General features: G+C 44.6%; 1 protein-coding gene across 2 annotated transcripts in view; it reads right to left on the bottom strand.

Moving 5' to 3' along the window:
- Positions 1-22816, bottom strand: part of PCSK1 (proprotein convertase subtilisin/kexin type 1) — a 30906-nt gene extending 8090 nt beyond the window's left edge. For both annotated transcript variants that reach the window (XM_074856533.1, XM_074856534.1), the window contains exons 1-11: positions 22486-22816; positions 20789-20893; positions 17231-17341; positions 14830-14976; positions 14295-14371; positions 12232-12320; positions 8038-8210; positions 5229-5441; positions 3952-4052; positions 2759-2992; positions 623-780 (exon numbers count right to left, since the gene is read on the bottom strand). In XM_074856533.1, the coding sequence (XP_074712634.1) occupies positions 623-780; positions 2759-2992; positions 3952-4052; positions 5229-5441; positions 8038-8210; positions 12232-12320; positions 14295-14371; positions 14830-14976; positions 17231-17341; positions 20789-20893; positions 22486-22677 (1600 nt within the window). In that variant the 5' untranslated portion in view covers positions 22678-22816. The remainder of the gene's footprint in view (positions 1-622; positions 781-2758; positions 2993-3951; positions 4053-5228; positions 5442-8037; positions 8211-12231; positions 12321-14294; positions 14372-14829; positions 14977-17230; positions 17342-20788; positions 20894-22485) is intronic.
- Positions 22817-23166: the final 350 nt, after the last annotated feature.

Below are 23166 nucleotides of genomic sequence, written 5' to 3'. Positions count from 1 at the left end.
AAGAATGCCAGTTGACCTAACAGATCTTACTCTCCACAAGATTGTTTATAGTCATTCTCCTTTGGTTTTTTTCTCCTTATGGTGTTATTTCAGGGCATTGTCAAGTTAGCTTGCCATATTCTAGCACATTTCATATGGTTGTTCTAAGGTGCCTAACAGGGACACTGTGTTTTTAAACACACCAGTGGGGAGACAGTTACATGAAATCTGGGGACTCAGATTTCCTCAGTTATCCATTAGTTTGTTAAATCACAGTAAGGCTGATAAGCACTGTTGAACTATAATTTGTTGTCTGCCAGGAACTCACAGTTTTTATAGGTCCTGTTGCCAGAATGAAAGCGTATTAGAAAAAATGGTGCCTCCATTTTCTGAAGAATGATTTTCAAACCTCTTGTCACAAAAATAACCCAGAACAGCTGAAGGCTGAAAAGGGGTTTCAGAGAACCAGTTCTCTAGTTCCCAGGATGCTCTGTCCTCACACGCACCTGTTGGAGGTCACTAGATTTATCTAATGATATATTTAGCTCTTTTTAAAACGCTGAAGAACACAGAGGCGGTTTTTAATGGAACAAATGTTACATAGTACAGGAACACAAACAAAGCCTGTCTTTGCCTCCTGTACCTGATGGAGATGCCAGAGTGACATGAAGATCACCTCTACGGGAATACTCAATCGTTGCCTCAAGCTGCACGTGCTCCAGAGATGCAATGGAGTTTTCTTGACCCTCGCAGGCTTTTGTGGGAATTTCAATGATGACTTCCTCATTTGCTCTTAATAATCTGGCAAAAGTACAGGAGTTCTTTGATTACTCACAGCAACTTCTGATTCCGGATCATGATGTGCAGTGCAAATCACAGAATCACAGAATCATTCAGGTTGGAAAAGCCCCTCGGGATCATCGAGCCCAACCCTCAGCCCAACTCTACAAAGTTCTCCCCTACCCCACATCCCCCAACAGCTCATCCAAACGACCCTTAAACACATCCAGGGATGGGGACTCCACCCCCTCCCTGGGCAGCCTATTCCACTCTCTGACCACTCTTTCTGGGAAACATTTTTTCCTCCTGTCCAGTCTGAACCTCCCCTGTTGCAGTTTAAAGCCGTTCCCTCTTGTTCTGTCACTAATCACCTGTGAGAAGAGACCAGCACCAACCTCTCTACAATGTCCTTTCAGGGAGCTGTAGAGTGATGAGGTCTCCCCTCACCTTCTCCTCCTCACACTGAACAGTCCCAGCTCCTTCCATCTCTCCTCACAGGATTTATTCTCCAGGCCCTTCCCCAGCCTCGTTGCCCTCCTCTGCACTCGCTCCAGCCCCTCGAGATCTCTCTCATGTTGAGGTGCCCAAATGACACATTTAACACTCATTTCAGAATGATGAGAAAGGAAGAAGTACAGACAAATTCTACATCCATTTTTTTTTTTTTCGAGCGCTCCAGTAAAAACCAGGGGAAGTTCTCGAAGCACAGATAATGCTGCAGTGGACCAAGTGATAAGACAGACTTGTGGAAGCAAGCAAGTTTGATAAATCAAGGGTTTCTGTCAATGCTTTGTTGTCCCACAGAGACCACAAAAACCCACTCTGCAGGCAGCTGCATCACACGACTGTATCAGACTTAGTCACCTCATTCAAATATCCAGAAGGACTGTTATCATGGAGTTAAATTATTGCAGCAGGCACAGCCATTTTAACCCTTTCTAGTCAATGCCATCTCACGAATAAACCCTAACATCTTCTGTATGTTCTCTGTACAGCGAGCTACTGTGCACAGTGCTCTGCACGATTTCCATCAGTTCTAATGAGAATGGGGTATCTCAATCTCCACATAAATAATTCTAAACTCAGAATTGTGGGATCTTTGTTTTTATAATGTAACACAGAGGACTGCAATAAAAATACATAAACGCCAAGTATTACACACATCAGTACTGGGTCAACACTCTGTGGAAAGGAGAGAGCTCATAAAAGCAAATTGATAGTAAAATAGCATAAATAATGTGGCTACCAAGCAGTGGCACTCCAAAACACTGTAAAATGTTTCTACAGACAGATTTTTGGTGCACTCACGCCGTGTAACTTCAATCTTTGAAACAGCTGTATTTTTTCTAGACACAAATCCAGAAGTGAACAAGTGGAGACAAAACGGTTTAGCTACCCTTACTGATTAACCAGCTTAGTGACTAGTTATGACTTACCTGTATGATGAGCTCAGTTTAGGCTCACTGTGCTGGGAGCACTTGTGAATGTGGCTGGCAAGTCTTTTCAGCGAGCCTTTGAGACACTTCTGTTTCATAAGAGAAGTGCTACGGATGTGACTAAAGCTCAATATATCACCTTGATTTCAACATATGCTATGTCTGTTACAGGAAAAGAATTGCTAAGATCAGTTACAGATGGTTTTTTAAAAAAATCCCTGGGAGACTTTGGTATCTTTTTATTCACATTCTGATATCAGTCTAAACATTCATATCTTATCTGGTTGGGTTCAGTCTCACAGTATCATCTATCCATACCCTGGCTGCACAAGCAGACATAATAATCTTTGTTAAGGCTTCATGCTAGTAATTTCCATCAGTCTTACACTGAAAAAAGCAAGCAAACAAATGCTCCTTGTCTGCCTCTGAGCAACAGAGTCAGGCAAAACCAAATGAATCAAAAGAAATCTCTTAGTCTGCTTCAGAGCAATCTGTGCTGAATACTATCCTTCAGGCTTTACTAAGACAGGCATAAGCTTCTTACTGCTAATGCAAATTCTTACCTTGGTTCAAAGCTTTTGTCTTTGACAATACACTCTCTCTTTTCTGGTACCCCTTTCCATCTCTTGGGATCAGCTAAATCTACCAGCGCGTTGGCATTGAGGAGCCCAAACCCAAATCGGCTGTTGACCATCAGTCCCGCTCCGTTCTTTTTCCATCCTGGATTTCCAGCCAGTGGATCATATTCTGAGGTCCACACTACCAAGTGTTGCATATCCCTCCAGGTTAGATTTGGGCTGTTGGGAAAATGTTCCTGGTTAATTGTTTCAGGGCTATCTATTATTTTTCTCTCAATTATTAGCCTGCAACAGAACACGCTCTGGATGTATATGGCGTCCCATTATTTTAAAATAGACAGCATGTTGCATGCTTATCCCCACAATACTCCTCCAGGTAGACAAGATTTCCGTGTAAATGAAGAATGGGTATCTAGCAAGATTAGAGTCCAGTTCTTCAAAATAATTCAGGTGTTTGAAGTTAACTAGAAAAACTACTATTTCCCACCAGTCTTTAAGGGACCTGGACTTTGCAAATTCACTGGGTATTTGATTCTAACTCTCCCCTTTAAAATATGGCCCTAAGTATCTTGGCTTATGCCATCAAATGAGTAAGCAATAGAAAATGGAACTGAACCTACACTACTCCAGTACTAAGCCTACACCTGAAGTGTTTTTGGTGAAAAAGCCATTGTTCTGTTCCATCCTGCCCTTTCTGACCCTCCCTAAGCCATACGTTCTGACTGCCAGCCCTAGAGGATCCTGCTCCCTGCCTGCTCTGACAGTCAGGCTTGGGTACCTTCCACTTTATCTCTCATCACTGGCAGAAAAGGTTCTGTAAATTGACTAAAGAATTAATTTAAATTCCTGCAACCTATTCAAATTATGTTCTCCTGATACATGTGCAGACTCACTGCTTTTAAGTGCAATTGACCAGAGCTCAGTAAACAACTGTTGCCAATGCACAAAATGGACTAAAATTCCTCGGTCATCACGTTTTACTTATGTTGGTTCTGCTTTGCTAGGACAGCGTTGAAGCGAGTAGCTGCTTATCTGTGTCATCAGGCCAAGCAAGTCTGACTGACAAAAAGTGGAGCTCCAGCCTGAGACGATGCCGCTGCAGAGAGACAACATTTTGGGGGAAGATGGTGGGGTGGCTGAGAGAGAGGAGTTTCAAAGGTAATTGTGTGACATCTTACTTTGCTTCCAGGGCTAGGGCAAAAATTCCTGCTGCCAGTGGTGCAGATGCAGAGGTCCCAGTGTGAGTCTCTGTACATTCATTGTGAAGATCAGCACTTGTCTGACAGAGAAACACAAAAAAAAGAGAGATTGCATGAATAAACAGTTGTAAATACAGTCACAGCCACACTCACAAACATAACCATGTATCTTGGTGCGTATTACTACACTGCTCACCAGCAGAAAAAGTGATGGATGCTTAAATCCGTTCATATTTCAATCCACTCTTTTCACTTCAACTATAATTTTTGTATCAAAACACTTTGTGTTGGAACAAAATACTCCCACACTGAATAACTTATTTTATTCTAAGGTTTCACAATAAGTGTTTCAGGCTTACTGGTGAATCATAAAAACAGATCATTGTGTTGGGCCTAGAACATTTAAAATTACTGCTTGCTAGAAAATTACTCATAGGATTAGTATTGGTGTTCTGCTCCCTCTTCAGCAGAAGAACTATAATTTGCAATGAAACATGTGCTTTATTTGGAAATTAAATACCGAATTCATCTGCCCGTGTATCTACATCTTGGCTATGAAGAGAAGCCACTTAGGAAGGACAGATCTCCTGGCTAACTTGGAATGACAGTGTTTTAATCCCATCAGTAAAGTTTACTGCAAAATTAGCATCCTCCAGGGCCGAACAGAAATTACAGGTACTTCGCCACTATTATATCACAGCAATTTTCTTCAGTACAAGTTATTTCTTGCACAGTTAATGGAGGTACACAGACTGATACGCCTGGTTGCTGAGTACATGTCACAGGTTTGGAAGCACTATTGTTGCTGTCGTAAGTGGGAACTCAGGGCTGACAATCTTACAAAAGCTAATGGCAAGGTATTCTGGAGGTGCTGACTCATACGGTACATGAACTTCACAGGTTCTTTTTCCTTTCACTCTAAACCTCTCTTCACCTGCCCTTTCTGAAGAATGGGACCATATCCAGCTTCATGCAGAGACCTCTGTTGTACACAAGCAGCAGACAAATTCAGCATGCTGATTTAATCGCACTGACACCACGATTTTGTTTAGCCATTGCTTTACAGGAGAAGATGTTCCAGGAATACAATCACTTATTGGATTACAAATCCCTCAGTGGTTCAAGGCAAAAGCACTAAGCAGGTAACACAGAACGTAAAGCAGGCACTTGAAACCAAGCATTTAAGAGCTCTCACTTGTTATTTGCATATATCACACATTTCTATGTTTGTTCTGAAACTGGTAAAAACAACCTACAATTCTTTGGTCAGTATAATCCCCACTGCTGTATGCTGTGGCCAGAGTTGAAGAGCACTTCTCTGCATACCAGGGAGAAAGGCCTTGCTGAGAAGCACTGCTAATGGAGATAGTGTAGATACTATCAGTGTAACCGTCACAGTCACAGTTGTCACCCTGACGGCCTCCATTCCCAGAAGCCCACACGAAAATGGAGCCTTTCCCATTCCGGCCCTAGAGAAAAATGGAAATGAGTGGTTATCGAAGAGATTTCAGTCTCTGTAATGTATTCTTAACAACTCTTTCCACGCAAAAAGCCTAATATAGCAAACATTTTCAGGTGGAAAAGGACAATTTTCCATAAGCACTGTAGAAGACAGAGACAGAAGAAAATAGCTGCTTGAGGTACCCTACTTCACACCCTACAGTACCCCTCTTAGTTTAACTGGTCTAGGTTTAGTGTTTCAGCTACAGCGACTTTCCTCAGAATAGGTTTTTAAGTTAAAAACAGAGTCTGTGCTCAACAGGTAAGTTTTCCCACATGCTGATCACAGAATCCCAGAATCATCTGGGTTGGAAAAGCCCTTGAAGATCCTCCAGCCCAACCATGAACCTCACCCTGACCATTCCCAACTCCACCAGATCCCTCAGCACTGGGTCAACCCGACTCTTCAACCCCTCCAGGGATGGGGACTCCCCCCCTGCCCTGGGCAGCCCATTCCAACGCCCAACAACCCCTTCTGCAAAGAAATCCTTCCTAAGAGCCAGTCTGACCCTGCCCTGGCGCAGCTTGAGGCCATTCCCTCTTGGCCTGGCGCTGGTTCCTTGGCTCAAGAGACTCCTCCCCCCTCTCTGCACCCTCCTTTCAGGTAGTTGTAGAGGGCCATGAGATCTCCCCTCAGCCTCCTCTTCTCCAGACTAATGTTTTGGTCCTGAACATTTCTGGGAAAAAGGTCCATTTTCTTAAAGAAATTACAAGTTTATCAGGGGTTATTTCACTTGTCTTTCCTGTCATCACAGAGCTACAGGCAAGCAGTATGAATGATGTACATGATACGACTCTTCCAACAGTTTATATTTTGTAAGGAAACCTTTCGCAGCTGGCGTTCACTTGGCGAAACAGAGTAAACCAGCAAGCGCATCTGACTGAGAACCCCCCCCTTCTCTTAGAGACCCGCGGGCCAGCACCACCAGTCTCTGCTCTGGTCTCCAACATGCAATGAGGGAGCAGCAGCTAGCGGCTGATGCTGGCAGCATGTGAACTATCACAGCTATCACAGAGCAAACATGTATCACCCTACCCAGTCTTAAGCTGTGCTAGGCCTTCAGAGGAAAAAAAATTCATTTAGTGTGAAGAGCAAAAGTTCATTGTTAATAGATGTACATTCACTGGAAACAGCAGCTGAAATACAGATTTTTATCATCCCACTCAGATGAGATTTGAAGTCATGTGTGCAAGTGCTGAGACATTTGCAGCACTTAAAACATTAAAAATAAAGAAAAGTAAGCTGCACTATGCAATACGACTTAAAATGGGAAGAAAAGAACAAGCCACGTCAATTACAGAAAATGAGACAGTACCTTCCTTGAGAATAAAGGCTGCAGTCCAGAAAAGCACTGGTATGTGTAAACAGGTGCTTTGATCTCATTTAAGAGTGGTACTAACACCTCTTAGATGCTTAAGGCTAAGCATTCGCCTAAGCGCTTTACCAGGCCAGGGACTGAAGCCTCTGACAGCCCCAACTCTGTCTGACTTTAAGCAGGGTGGAGACAATCCAGATCCTTGCAAAGGGAAGCCTGACAAATGAATGGGTAAATTTGCTCGAGAAATAAAACAAGTTGTAAAGAAAGATACGTTCTTCACCAAAGAGCCTGCTTTTTCAGAGTGAGACCACTGAAAATCTGTTTCCTAATTATTGCCTTTAATTCTCCCTCTTCTCTTGCTGCCTACCTACGGACTTAGATCTCTGTTTATCACCAGCTCACTTCTCTCAGTCTCCCCTCTTCCCTCAGAGTATGTTTGTCAGCTGTCAGACTCCTCTTCTTCCCTCCTTCTGTCTCCTAATGTTAACTGCCCTTATTCCAAAATACTTTCTCTTTGCTTCTGTCCTTCAAGCTTTCCTCCATTTCTCTCCTCTCCCATCTCTGATCCAGTCTTCCTCTCTCTGTTAGCACCTGTCCATCTCCAAATCTCTTTTCACCTCACTGGCAAGAGCGAGAGTAGTTTATTAATACATCCCCGGTAGCTCTCAGTCTGCACCCTCCTTGTCATCCAACCAGATCTAAAGAAAAGAACCGTAAAAGCATTGTTTCCAACACCCTTCATCATGCATTTTTACTATCCTCATTTTAATTGGATCGCAATATGCACCAATTTATAAACTAATGCAATTAACACAATACAAGCCCATCCACAGGGTGCTAAAATGCATCGTTATTTCACACAGCAAAATATTCACAAAGCAGAAATTTTGTATTAAATTTTACAGGCTTTCAGTGCAGAAATCCAATTACTGTTCAGCGCAAAACAAGCAGCAGAGAAGGGTGGGGGTAGGGCGAGACAAAGGCAGCAAAAGTAAGGATGGGAAAAGAAAGCTTATCTGTGGAGAATAGCGGCTTAAAACCAGCTTAGAAAGCTCTAATGGTGCTTTTTTAAAAGTCCTCTTCTGGCTGGTAATTTCTCTGACCTGTACTGTTAAAATCTCTCCCCTCCTTTTCAAATGTTTGAGCAAAGAGAGCGCAAACGGTTTTCATTTCTTCCCTGATATCAACCATTTAAAAATTCTGTTCTCTGACACATTTTATTGTATCTTTCTCTTAAGTACTGTACCTGTTTTATCCCATACTCAAAAGCCTTCTGTGCCAGTCTCCCAGGTCCCTCCACGGTTTTACCATCATCATTAGGGCCCCAGCTTGCACTGTAAATATCCACATGTTCTGGATTGAAACCGATTGAACTGGCTTCAATAGCATCAGTGACTATTCCATCCAGCATTCGTATACCTTAACAGGAAAAAAAAAAAAAGGCAGCACACTGGATTTACTTTCTGCTCCCTCCTCTTTGTCTTTGTTAACTGTTTCTAAAGCTTCCCACAAAATTAATCCTTAACTACTGCAACCACAGCCTGCTGCTGTTCACATAAGTAATACCGAGGACAGTTCGTGTCATTGTGAAACAGGACACTTACCATTTATTTGCAGAGCTCAGTGCTTGCTACAAACGTTAAAAAAAAAAACCCTCCTAAAATCTTGGTTGCCTTTTATTTACTTCTTTCTCTCCTTCTACAGACAGCCAGGGTGATGTTTTGCCTACTGTTCCTGCTTTTTCTTGTTGCATTGAGCTCTTTCTTGACTCTTCTTCCTGTTAAATCTGTAACAAAGACTTCTCAAACTGCTCGTACGTCACTAAAATTGAATAGGTTTTACCAGCATTACTTCCATCTTTGAGAGTTTTAGTTCAAAGATGTAGTCCTGTATGTTCTGGCTAAGACACTCTGTACTCACAGTCATTAAGGTTTTGCTGTCTTTGTGACGCTGCTATTTCACCAGCTCTTCAACCTTCACCACAAAAAATTCTCACTGTTATTTTACTGCTGCGTTTTTTCTACTGTGAGCAATCCAGAGATGCTAGAGATACCTAGCCATTAACATTTTATTAGGAACTGCATGAGATAATCTTCTTCAGAGCAAGCCTGATCTCAGTGGTACTTAAAATTCAGCAGCAGACAGCGGTTCATCTGTACTGGATCTCTCGCTCTGCAAACCCCCAGCTCTGCAGCAGGACTGCTACCAGTGTCCAGTGCTGGAGGAGGACAGAAATAGCAGAAGTCTGGCAAAATTCCCACTATGGCATGGCTCTCCCAGCAACAGCAGCAATATAAGAGCCACAGCAGTCAGGATTCAGCCTGTGTTTTCAAGCAATAAAAATCTCTGGGTTCTCTTGAACTTGGCAAGTTAGTACTACAGCAGCTGCACCATTACTGGCAGTTGGTGAATTATGAGGACTCATTTTCTAGTATTTTCCACAAAACGGGGATCTTTCCAAAGCACAGCTGAAAAAATGTGGTCGTTCTACTATAAAAAAAAACAAAGAAAAAAAATCTCCCAATCTTGCCCTTGCAGCTCAGTGTCTTGTTCTTTTTTTATACTATCAAGCAGGGAAAAAAAGACTGTAAGCATAATTCATTTCCCAAATGGCTGGCCTCTAAGACTCGTAATACCACCGAGATAAAGCTGGGCTTTATTATTTCCTATTAATTAGTGGCAAAAGCAGACAAAGGAGTTAATCTGCTCAACCACTGCTACTCCATGACCACTCACAGAGCCGAGAAAAGAATCAAGGTGTATTCTGTGCCTCAGGTACCAAAGACAGCACTTACCCTGGATAGGCTTAAACTCGTTAACATTTTGAATACTCATTTTTCGGTTGGCTCAGAGTTGTCAGATTCTCTCATACCAGCGCGCTGTGAGCAAAGATCTGCCTGCGTGGAAATGACTGCAAGCGCCGGGCACGAGCTTGCAACACATAATGAGATACTGGGAATGCAGAGAGTAGTGCACAGATATTTCCCACAGAAGAAGACAAAGCCAACTCTGCAGATAAATAATGTACTAAGGAAGAAAACAGGAACACTGACAACACGCTGATGAAAACAGTTCAAGACAAAAAACGCTGTCTTGACTCCGCGATCGCCAAAAATCCTGCTTGTTTTAAGTCAACTCAGGGATTTGATGACTGCAGTGATATTTCCCTGAGCAGCCTCCAATTATGTCCTCTTGCATAAACTCCTTCCTATTCCTGCACATGCTTGCTTCCATCATCAGTCCCACAAAATCAAAAGCCGGCAAAGCCCGAGGGAATTTCAGGCACATACAGGTATCTGCCTGGCAGGAGGCTATTTTTAGCAACATGTTACTGTGCAGGAACTCTCAGCCCAGTCCTTTGTAAAATGGAGCTTCTTAATCATTTGATTTCCATGGTAGCACCAGAGAAATATTGTAGCACAGTGCTACGCGTGAAAATATATACAGCCTGCTTCAGTCTGAAGGTGATCAATACACACACATTTCTTAGCTCTATACAGAACAAGAGGAGAATGTTAAAGGACACTGGAAGGTGTCACTTTGAAAACTGGCATTAAGAAGTATGTTTTTTTTCGCACAGTGCACAGAGAAGCCCATGGGATTCACAGCCGCAAAGTACCGAAGAGACTAATCCAGGTCTCAGAACAGGGCCAGGCACTGATGTGAGTAGTGAGAGCACTCAGCATTATTAAAGTCAGTATTTTCACAGAAAACAAAAAATTCTGAACGGAAGGTTTTATTTTACCCCTCAAGACAAAGTTAAACCAACCTCTGATGCTGAAGATTAGAGAACAAGGTATGCCAAATGTCAGGGTTTCTTTCCCTAAAGCAGCTATTGCTGACTGTCGGAGAAAAGGCATTGGCTGTGGACCACTGGATTTATCCAGAATGGCAACTGCTACAAGCAGACAGCCACTTAAAGAAGTCATCCTGAAATAACGTCAAACAGAAGTGTGTAATGTGTCATTTCACGGATTTAAAAAAAAAAAAAAGAAGAGAAAAAACCTGTGAAGAAATGGATCCTGTATAGCTTGGAATACCAGAAAAGCCCTCCAATGTTTAGCCACTCCAAATTTATCTGAATCTTTGGAAGCTTCTATCTTCTGTTGCTCTTTGAACATATTTTTGTTATGTCCCTGTCTTAATCAGGGTGGTCATATATAACAGCTTATGATTTCTTTCAACTTTTCCATTCTTTCTGCTCCCCCGCCCAGACATAAGCAGCTTTCTGGGTAATACAGATTGCCGGACTGCTTTTCCTCCTGTTATTTTCCTTTTCTAGACAAATCACCCCACATAGATCTGTAGTTTTCATTTGCAAACGAACACAGAGCATATGCAAATAACTGTGGAAGAATCTTCTCTGTAGATGCCAGTGCCTTAAAATATGGGCACAGCGGGAGTTCAGACATCTTTGCAGCTTCATCCATTTTGCCCTGCTTTGAAAATTTGGCGTCTTCGTCTTATGAGTGAGATATTTTATTTAAACAGAGCACGACAGCATAATGCATCGTGGCAAAGGCAGACTGCAAAGCTGACATCTATGACAGCTCAGCAGAGGAAATGGGAGCCTACAAACATAAAGACTGAAATGGTGGGAATGGCAGTTATGGGTGTCAATTGCCACTCATCATCCCTTTGTTTAAAAGGAAAAAAGGGAGTAATGGAAAAACTAGGACTGTACAAGTATCTTCTGCTGAGCTAAATAACCATTTGCAACTGATACTTTGATCATGACTATTTCCTAAACCTCTAATGGATTAAACTTTTAGTCACCACTTCCAAAAACATGGCAGTATTGATTGACGGGCATGCAGGACTCCACTTATTTTCAAAATTAACTTACGATGATAATAGAGAAGCTGTTGAAATGAAAACAGCAGCAGTTTGAGTATCTTGACTGACGTGACCTTTTGAACGTGATTGAGTAGATGGGAACAATATGCTGCGAGGAAGGGTGGGTATAAATTTGTATATTCTTACTTTCACTCTACTCAATCCCTCTCCTCCCCCATGCCACCTCTCTCCAGTATAACCAATTATAAGAAGTGAGTCCATCATTCCTTAAAAGATACAGTCTTATCTCATGGTACAATATAGGCTGATGCCGCTATTACTATTATTATTGTTGTTGTTATTATTATTATCATCATCACCACCACCTATATTGCTGCTGCTACTGTTACATATTCTACCTACATTCAACAGATAACCAAATTCCAGAGAGTATGCTGACATTCAAGAAATGCTGTCATACAGATGTAACACTCTGCACTACGGCCAGACAGGATTTTGTAGCCTAATGGTGCAAGATGGATGTTTTCTGAGAAGAGCCAGTCATTCGTATTTCAGATTAACAGTGGTTGAAAACACTCAGCGCTTCGCAGCATCTCTCTGGTTTCCATTCCTATCAGACATCTAATTATTTTCATTTTCTTACCTCCAACTTTGGAATTGTAGGCTACTCCAACTCCACATTTTCTGTTGTTGGCTTGCATGGCAATTTCTCCTGCACACCGTGTCCCATGCCTGAATAAACATAGCCAGAATAAACAACATCTCACGACATCTTTGTGTAACGTACACAAAGACTCATCACCGACGACCTTGATTTTGGTGGGTCTTCCTTTAAATGAATGCAATGCAGCTATGGAAGAGCTTCCGAGCCGTATCTACATGATACTAAAACACTTGTTTCTCTTGGGCTTCGAGCAACATAAATTTACCTGCTTAATGATCAGAGGATCATCGTGATGAGATGATAAATGCTTTACCTCAGTCACACTGAAGTCTGCAGACCCATCAGACACCAGTATCTCAGTAGAGTGCAAAAGTAGCACCAAATTATGGGGCTAAGAAGCCACTGAACTTCTTCAGACAGAAATATCATAGAAGCCTTCTTTAATCACACGTTTAGATACTCTTTTTTTTAATGACTGCATTTATTTAGGATTTCAGAAAGTGAGCCTTTAAAGCATCCTCACCATTGCTAAATTTTTCTCATAACCTACTATTTTCTATGCAATTCTTTTTTGCCATAAGTGATTCTTATTCCACAACACAGAAAACCTTCATGTAAGGGTAACTGTAAAAGAGTTGTATATTTAATACTACAAATTGTTATTCAATGAAGTGTTTGAATGCTTCTGGGCTGAGTTCCATCTACTTATTAATAAAGATTAGAGGTCATACAGGTAGATTTAAGAGATAATGTCATTGGAACAAGAGGATAATGGCTTCTTGCTCTTAAATAACGCTGTAACAAAGGAGAAACGTCATTTTTCAAATGTCTTATTTGTAGAATATTTATCCTTTGACTGATTGTTTTTTCCCCCATCCACTGATTTATGTTGTGGATGCTACTGCATTGTCTGATAAACAACAGGGAACGAGCGCACCAGTTTCTCACCGTACCTTTATTGAGTGGGAGCATCCTAATTAGTTTAAGAAATTGATTTCTTCTGTGTACCAGCTTTTAAAGAGGTCCATTCTCTTCTCTTTCTGACGGACAAAATCTCTCCCTGAACTACCAGGGAACTGGCTGCCTGTCTTGTGCTCAAGCTTTCTGAAACTTCCTGGGTTATTACCTTGAGGACACTTGGGACAAACCTGGTCTAAATAAAGCTTCCATACGCCTCAGAAGGGACAGAAAGATTGTCACGGGAGTGAACACATCCTCCTCCAGTGTCTGACGGTCTGTCATACCCCTAGGAAAGGAGGTCAGAAGCATGACTTCACCTGTGACGGCTTGCACTGAGGTAGAAGCTATTCTGCTGGTGCAGAAGTTACTCCCAGAACTAGAAAAGAGTGTCCTTAGCTACAACAGCTGACCTGAGGGGTTGAGTGTCTCGGTAGGTTCCTCTGAGACGCAGTCTCTTCCAGACCCCATCAAGGAGACACATTCTTTTAAAATTCCCAGTTCAAAGCAGAGAACTGAAGTCAAAATCTGCTTAGGGAGGTATCGCTCTAGGAACACGCACAGTGACATGAGCAGATTGTTCCCTTCAGCTCACAGAAACGTATCAGTACCTTACATATACAAAGAAATTCAGGACAGCACATTTCAATTGTGAAGGTCTTCATCTGGGAATTTAATTTCCTTATTTGGTGTTTGTGCCAATGTTACGTGCAAATGTTTGTGCAGACTGAAAGACAAGAGGTTCCTTCCGAACAACAATAAACACTTTTTTGCTGCGAGGGTGAGCGAGTACTGGCACAAGTTGCCCCCAGAGGTTGTGGAGTCTCCCTCCTTCGAAATATTCAAAAGCTGTCTGGATCTGTCCTTGGGCTCTTGGTGTCCCCGCGTGGGCAGGGGCTGGGACCAGATGACCTCCAGAGATCCCTTCCAACCTCAATCACTCTGCGATGCTGTTGGACAAATTCCTCCTTTCATTACATCATTGTCATAGGGGACATACAGAGATACTTGTGCATTTGCATGTTCTAACACACAAATTAATAACTCACTGTTTTGTTCTCTTCATGCAACTGGAGGCTACTCACTTGTTTTCATTTGTTGGGTCGTATCTAGGAAAGGGATCATGGTCGTTGTCATTGAAATCGTAACTTGCCTTTGGATCCTACATTTAAAAAAAAAAAACAATTAATTTGGACAACTAGAAAATGTGGTTTAAAACGTGTAACAGAATGGGTTCTAGAATCTATTTATTTCTTTGGCGTGCCTCATGTTGACAGCAATCAAGTTGGTAGAGTTTGATGGGCATTAACAATTCCATAAATTTTTCACGGAGCTTTAATAATTCAGCATTAAACCACTGTATACAAACATGCCTGGGAAGTAAATCCACTGAGGGGGAAAAAACCAAAACAACAAAAAAACCACCCTGCTATCATTGCTAAGTAACATTCAGCTTCCTGTGACACAGACTGGGTTCCAAATTATGCCTGAGGCAAATATTTCAGTCTCTGTACTGCAGGAGCTGACTTACAGAACCGACAGCCAGCTGGAGAAGGGTGTCTGTACATCAAATTTACAGTCAATGCACTTATCCCGTAGCGTTCTAATGCCCAAACTCACATAGTTAGCGTAGATGTCAGTGTGATTCCACTCCAAGCCATCGTCTAGTACGGTGATGACAACCCCCTTGCCTGTAATCCCTTTTTGCCATACAGGAATAACGTGGAGATCTAGTTTGGGCAGGGTTGGAGTTATTCTTGTATCTTGCTGGGGGACAGAAAGGATTGAAATACGTCAACATCTTTATCCATTTATACTACACAGGTCCGAAGATGTATTTTAAAGGCATGCTAAACCATCCCAGCCTGAACTTGTATATTTCGCTCAAATTTTGCAAAGATAAAACAAAAGTCAGTTCCTTCAAATACTTGTAGCACTGAAAGATTTACCCCATTACTTGAAGACCACCTTTGAACAAAGAGCATCTTGGATTTATTGGAGGGAGGCAGCAGAAACAGGGGAATGGTAGGGAGGCACTGATGAACCTTGGAACGTCAAGTTAATGATCAGACCTGCTCGTGTTTGTTCTTCTCACTTGATGAGAAGCCAAGACACTACCCCACAATGCAGTCAGCTGTGTTTTCTCCAAATGTGTTTTCTCCTTTGACGTTCAAGCCGGAGCATAATAATTAATGGATAAAACAATTAAGGTAGTCGTTTGGTTAGGAACAACTGTGCTGAATCACAACTTTCTGTTTACTACCCTCATTACTGTTCCTGTGGTAAATCAACTGGAAGCATGAATCATCTATAGCCTTCTCTTCCACAACAAGTTCTTTAAAGAGTAGCTCCTAAATGGGTCATTTTTCCTCTCTAATATTAAGAGTGCAGTACACACATCTAATTTAGAAAACTTGCTTTCAAGCCCCTTAAAAACACAGATGTAAAGAAAAGCGTTTTCCTTCTGTTTCTCTCTGCATAATTACACTAGTTGATCGCAGGTTTTTCATTTCTTTCTTTCCAAAGGAATGTTCATAAAATTGGAGTCTTATAGAGAGAAATTTGTTATGGGAATGACCTTTCCTTCATTTTATCCTTTCTTTTCTGACTGCTGCCTTTCAGGGTTTCAAGTTTTGTTCTCTAGAATCCATCAAACAATCATTTTTTCTGGTGACGTGTGAAGGCACACTGAATAGAGCTAAAAACTGTTCCCATCAAATTGTAATCATAAGGTAGTAATAAGTTATTCACCACAAGGCAAGGAGCATGTTTTGGAAGAAAATATTTAACACATTTATGCATTTCACCAGAAAAAATTCAACATGCACTGCAAAAAAGGGTAAGCATCGCATTTCTGTTTTTCATGTGGGAAAACTAGAGGGAAAAGAAAACCATAGGGAGGTGGAAAAAGGAACGAGATCTCCCGGAGAGAAGGGCATTGCTTTTTTCACAAAACCGCTTTTCTAAACTCTGTGTGTGTTTGTGTATTTGTCCAATACAGACATCTCAGTAATTTCCAGCTTCCTCTTGGAAACAGGCAAAGAAGCAAACAGATATTCAGCTTCAATGAAAAGTTAAATTCTTAAAGATAACCATTTCTTATGTTGAAAAGAAGTCTGCAGGAATCTTAATGGAAATATTTTATGCTCTGGGGCTTATAATTTATTTTTCTTAGCTCAAACAAAGGAAAGAGAGGGCAAAGCATTATACAAACAGCCTAGAGTTTGGTCTGTTTTCTCTAAGCTGAACTGAAGAAGAGAAAGGTATTTCCAGCCACCTGGGCCACACTTGTGCTTGACCTTTCTTCTTGATCTGTTACACCCACCTTTAATCCCAGCCCTGTTCTGCGTGGAAGCAATGAAGCCTAGCTGGAGGGTGCAGCTAGATGCACAGTGCAAACACAGACTCAAGAGAGAAACCACATAAAACATAAATGATCAACTGTATTTCTGAGTGGTCACGTGCAGACAGAAGCTACAGAGCTCAGGAAACTTCTTTTCCTCGATGTTTTGAACATGTGAGCTGCGGACACCATTTTCTATTTACATCCCTGTCCAAGAGGCTGAAGGAGCTTTTGTTTTCGTCTGGCAGACGCTCTCTGCACCACCGATTTTAATAAAGAAATACACATCACAGACATGATAAGGGACTTCTTAGATGCCAATAGCAAATTTTTTAAAATCATCACAGAATCACAGAATCATTCACGTTGGAAGGGACCCTTGGGATCACCGCGTCATAAAGGTAGATTTTAACTGTTACAGTTTCTAGTATCAACCCCCATCCTAAGCAGCAGCCTGAAATGGCTTTTAGAATCTTTGTTCAAACAACACTGCAAAGAAAACTGAAGGTTACCTGGACATCCTCTGTGCAGAGAACTCCCATTTTTAGAGCAAATGCTAGTGAGAGGGACTCTTCATTTACTCGCTTCACTGCATCGCTCTGATCCTAGTAAAATAATGCAGCTGATAGCACAACTGAAATCCACCATCCCCAGTTCCACAACAAAACAAATTCTTACCAGATACCACTGCTGATTCCACATAGGGTCATTGAAAAGATTTTCTGCCGAGTCTCTCACAGTGGCACGCTTAGTTCGTTTCTTTTCATATTGCTGCTCTGCCCATGACACCTACAATTATTTGTATAAATATGACAAGTAAGCCTCTATAGGTTAGGACTTTCTCAGCCTAGAGGGCAAGGGTTTTCCTCACACAGCAATATTTTGATGCCTAAAGCAAAATAAGCAATGTTTGCTGCAGAGAGGAGGATTATTTCTGCTAAAGTACAGTGTACTTTGGGCAAGAGGACTTGATGAAATCATGATACTATAGAATCAAGTCACAGAAAATCATTAAGTACCAGTTAACAGTAGAACTCCTGTGAGTGCCACACAACACGGGCTTTTATATCGAATGTGCAGTATGGTTAGAGGTTATCTAAGCAGCAGTGGTTACTGAAACAAACAAAACCACAGCCTGCTTCTTTCTCCTACCTACATTTTAATCCCCATCTATGGGGAGTTGAAAGGAGAAAGATTATCCCTGGCTTTAGTCTAGCCATCATGATGATGCTGTTACTCATAGCCCAGCTGGACCTTCAAGTCTCTCTCCCAGTGGTGTTTTGAAGTGCGATCAACTAGTAAGCTATGAATATTAGACTAACTTCATCACTGGCATAATTCCACTTCGGGCAGCTCAAAGCCAAAATGCTTCAACGTGTTTTGCTAAAGCATCGATAGAGTGAGTCGCACAGCATTTGTGCAGAGCAATCTCTGAGTCACTGGGCTGCATTTTAAAGTGTATCCCACTTGGTCACCTTGAATGCATTACTAACCCTCCCCCCCCAAAAAAAATAAATAATCCTGGTTCTGATCTCTCGGTGCTGTGTGCTCCTTCTGGAAAGGGGAATAAAATGTTATTCGTCGGTAGTACCGAGACAGTCACTCTGATGAAGCTGGTGCTTTTCATCCCCGTCTCCAAACAAGCAGACCCAGCTCAGGTTCAGTAGATCGCCAAGATCCTGCTATAAGCCACTGGTGGAAGACACCTTGGATCTAGCCTTGTGCTTTAAAGGTTTGAATATTTTGTTATTTTTCTCTGCTGTGAGCTTTATGGTCCTTACATCTATCACCATATATGAAGCCGTAAGCACGACTCACAAATTATAATGTTTAAAAAAGTACTGATTTGATTAAAATACAATTTCCTAGTGAGAGACTAATGGAAATCCACTATAAGAACATAAACCCTTAAAAATGGTAGCTACACCAGCAGTCTTTACTGAAAGCTCTCTATTACTCTTCCCTTGGCTATAGATTTCTCACTAAAACCCCTACAAACCATAGTTCGGCATGGGAGATGTGCTAGTGTAAGTATTTTAAACCGCCCTGCAGAGACCCAGGGCCGCACATACTTGTGCACAGGTCACAGCAATTACCTTTCTCTCTCTCCCCTGCCCACAGCAAAGCCTGGCCTCTGCATCACCCAACAGTAATTAACAACTGACTGCTTCCATGCTTGCTGTTTTCGATGTGGACAACTGCTCTGAGGAAATGAGCTGAAACTACCAAGCACATATGTCAGACAAACAAGCCAAATGTTTGTCACTCCGCCGCTGGGTGAGGTTCCAACCATCCGTCTGCAGAACAAGCCGAAGGCCCTGTGCCAAATCTCCGGTCGCTGATAAATAAAGCAGCGAAAATAACCTTGATTTGGGTCTCTTGCAAGAAAATAGGTTTGGAAACTAGCGCAAATACTGGAAGTTAGGGAACCAGATAATCATATCCCTTCAATACATTCACAGCCTTTATCTGTTTTACAACAAACACTGGGACATCTATAGGAAGCAGAGAAATACTCAGATGAGAGCCAAGTTTTACGCCAGCTTTCACACTTAACATACCATGAAAGTCATGAAGGCGTTACACAAACAAAAGCAGGATTCCCTTCTCTCTCCCTTTTTGAAGAATGAATTTAAATCTTGTTAAATAGGCTGTTGCCAGACAAGAGTAGCTCTTTGGAGCCAAGGTCCACGTGTAACTACACAGCGTTATGTGATTGCTTTGTGTTTATACACTTACATAATGACATAATTACATCTCATTCACTCACATGGTTCATTTGCATACTGAATGGTAAATAAAAGGGAAATGAGAGTAGATTTAGCAAATCACCTGCAGCACTTTGAAGCTCTGGGTTTGGATCTAAGTCTGCAATCACATTTGGCAGTAACGCATGTAGCACAACTGCTCCCATTCTGCTTATGACATTGGAATTCCGTGTCCTAAACACGGCCACGCTTCCCTGTGTAAGGGGTGCATTCGCTGTGGTAAGTCCAGAACAGGGAGGAACTGCAGCCAAAACTCTGTTCCTGAACATGGTGCTATGATGGCATTGAACACCTGATCACGGGTGTGGGCACAAATCAGAACACTCATTTCCACTCGCACTGTGGCTTTGAATATCCCAGTTTAGAATGACTTCACCTGGAAGACTTTAACCGTTAAACCCATGTTCACAAGGAGATAGATGAGAGCGTACGGTTTGGAAACAGGCAAAACACATACCCCGTCCCACCCCCTCCTTTAATTCTCCTAGCTACATATAGAATATTTCCTCCCAGATGACATTTGCATCTAAAACCTCCAGATAACCAATTGCTCCTTCCCAAGTGATTCACCCTTACACGATAAATTGCTGGTTTTTACAACAAGGTTAATTCATGCTTTGGTCTGCTCTCATTTTTACAATGATTGCTGCAATAACACTGATTTGAAATTCAGATTTCGTTGTTCTGAAATCCACCAGAAATTGGTTTTAAGAGGGGCTGATAGCATTCTGGTCTGTTCCTTAAATTCGCCACCCACCCCGGTTTTTCAGTATGTTTTACAAACAGACATTCTTCTCTCTCAAATAAAGTGAAATAAATGGGCAGTCTGCCTCGCAGGTGGATAGTGCCTTAGATCCCTGGCTCTCCCAGTGTGCCTGACCTTGGACTGTGCTGGGATCCCAGTGTAGAAAAACACTGCAAGTGTAGAAAAAAACTGCAAGTCTGGAAAAAACCTGCAAGTCTAGAACGTGTGATGGTTTCTTTGAGAAGGGGTTTCAGAGCTTGTCATAGAAGAAGCGAATCCAGCAACACCTCGGCTCTTTTCCCCTACTTTTTTTTTTTTTTTAAATATTCAGTCACTTTAAATCAAACCTAATTCCCACGGTAATTGCACAGACGTGGCCTGATTAAGCTTAATGCATCTATGGATTTTTACTCTGAATCAAGCCCTGTGGATCCTTGTTCACATTGTCATCAGCAACACATCGACATCTGAAATTCCAAGCCTCTGCAATGCTGCATATCTTAAATCTTAATTTGGAAAGCCCTTGCAAAAAATATGGTAGGAGAGGGTCAGATTCTGCCTGTTAATGACAGAATAATAAAGTATTATTCAGCACGAGTATGGATGGCTGCATATATTAGACTTCTAAAGCGAGGAGAGCCTGCCTGTGACCTCATTTCAAAGCTAGCAATAAAGGAGACAGAACAAACAGAGAGCACGAAAAAGAATAAATGTAACACTCACCCGCTCATCGTCAGAAAGTCTTTTAGTGATATGAATGGCACTTCTTCGAGACCGTCTTGGATGGCTTTTATGTCTGAATAGGTAGTGATTTTTGAGTGATCCGATCTGTAAGACAGAGGCGTACTTTAACTATCAAGAGAGATTTCTCCACCGCAAACAAATATCAACAATCACAACCTGACCGAATTCATTCTGCTTGAAGACAAAAGAGCAAGAAACTAGCCTTTAGATTCCTTCATCTAAACTAAAAAACACTCTTCAAGTAACAAGCGCTTACCACAGCCTGAGCGCTGCTAGAAGAAACTGGGGGGGGGGGGGGGGGGGGGGGGGCATCATTTTATTTAAGATAGTGAAGTAGTAACACAGTACTGTAGTGCTGGGGGTAGTGACCAGTTCCCTCACGGACACACCTTGACCCGGCCACCTTTAGAAGCCGGGTTTTACCTCCAGTCCCGTTTTATCTCTCTTCCCGGGGTTCAGCCGAACAGGGGTAAGAAGCTCCTCGCACCTTCCGAAACCTCACCGCCGGGTTTTGCTGCGCAGGCACCTACTGAACCGGCATTTCCAGGGAGACGCGGGTGCGCCCCGCTGGGCTGCCAACACCCCTGTTCCCTAAGGAGGGGCTGTCTGAGATCGGTGGGGCCGAACCCCGCCAAAGCCAAACCCGCAGAGCTGCGACCGCGCCGAGGGCTGAGATCCGGAGGACGCGGCCGGGCCCGGGGCGCGGGGCCGGGAAGGGGCTTTGGGGGAGTCCCGGCGCTGCCGGCTTGGCGCAGGACCCTCGGCCGGGGGGACCGGGCTGTCACCTCAGGGCGGTTACTCATCCCTGACAACGCTGGCGTCACGGCATCCCGAAAAAAGAGCCCCGAGAGGCTGCGGGAGAGGAGCCCCGCGGCGGCGATGGAGCCTCGGGGGGGGGTGCGGGATGGCGCGGGGGGGGGCGGCGCGGGGGCGGCGCCGGGACGGAGCCGGGGCTGGCTGAGCCCTCCTCCTGCCCGGACTGCTCGGGGACAGCGGGGTGCACTGCCAGACCCTGAGGGACAGCGGGGTGCCCTGCCAGACCCTGCCCGAGCCCCTCAGGGAGGGTGGCGGTGCCCTTCCTCAGGGAGAGCCGGGGCACCCAGCTCGGTCCCCTCAGGGAGAGCGGGAATATCTGCCAGACCCTGCCCGCTCCCCTCAGCGGGAGCCGAACCGCCCTGCCTGGCTCTGCCCGCTCCCCTCAGGGAGACCCAGGCGCCGTGCCGGGACCCCTCAGGGGAGAACCGGGACCCCTCAGGGGAGAACCGGGACCCCTCAGGGGAGAACCAGGACCCCTCAGGGGAGAGCCGGGACCCCTCAGGGGAGAGCCGGGACCCCTCAGGGAGAACCGGGACCCCTGCCCGACCCTGCCGGGACCCCTCAGGCAGAGCGGCAGCGCCGCGCCGGGTCCCCGCCCGCTGCCCTCAGGGAAGGACCGAGCCGCCCTGCCCGCCCCCGCCCGCTGCCCTCAGGACCCGCCCGGTCCCGTCCGGCCGCCGCGGTCGCGGGGTCCCCGCCGAGGTGCGGAGCGGGGGGGGGCGGTTGCTGCGGGGCGGGGGGGAGACGGCGCTTCCCAACTCCCCCGGAGCCCCGCGAGCGGGCAGAAGTTTCGGGGGCAGCGCGGAGGAAGGGAACGGAGGGAGGAGAGAGGGAGCCGATCCGGAACCGCCCGGCCGTACCTGCCCCACCAGGTCGTAGTCCAGCTCCCGGGCGATGGCTCTGGCGGCGTCGGGGCCCGCCGGGATTTCTGCCGCCCACTCGTTGAGGAACTGGCGCCCGGCGCTGCCGCCGCGGGCCGGGCAGCAGCAGCAGCAGCAGACGGCGAGCAGAGCCAGGGCCGAGCCCCGGCCGGCCCAGCCGCCACCGTCCATGACCGCGGGGCGCGGGGGGAGCGGCCGGGCGGGCTGCGGCGGGGCGCCGCGTTGCCAAGGCGAGCGCCGGCCCCGGGAGCGGGGAAGCGGGAGGCGGCGGGTCCCTTCGGCTGCCGGCGCGGAGCGGCTGCCCGGGGCTGCGCGGTGCCCAGACCCTCCGGAGCCGGAATGGAAATGAGTGTTTACACGTCAAAACGACGACAGACAGCCTGACGTCAAAGTGTACCTGGCCCCCGAGCCGGAGGGGGGGTGAGGGGGGGTGATTCCCCCCGGGGGAGCGGGCGGGAGGGAGGAGGGAGGGAGGAGGGGGCGGGTCCCGGGGCGGCCGCTCCCCGCGGCGACACCTCAGCGGATTTATCACCGCCCCCAACCCGTCCCGTCCCGTCCCATCCCATCCTCATTCCATCCCACCCTCATCGCACCCCCATCCCATCCCCATCCCACCCCATCCCCATCCCATCCCAGCCCTATCCCACCCCATCCCCATCC

The sequence above is a fragment of the Strix uralensis genome, chromosome Z (genome assembly GCF_047716275.1).
Source record: "Strix uralensis isolate ZFMK-TIS-50842 chromosome Z, bStrUra1, whole genome shotgun sequence".
In the NCBI taxonomy this organism is placed as follows: Eukaryota; Metazoa; Chordata; class Aves; order Strigiformes; family Strigidae; genus Strix; species Strix uralensis.
This window is presented reverse-complemented; position numbering and strand designations above follow the sequence as displayed.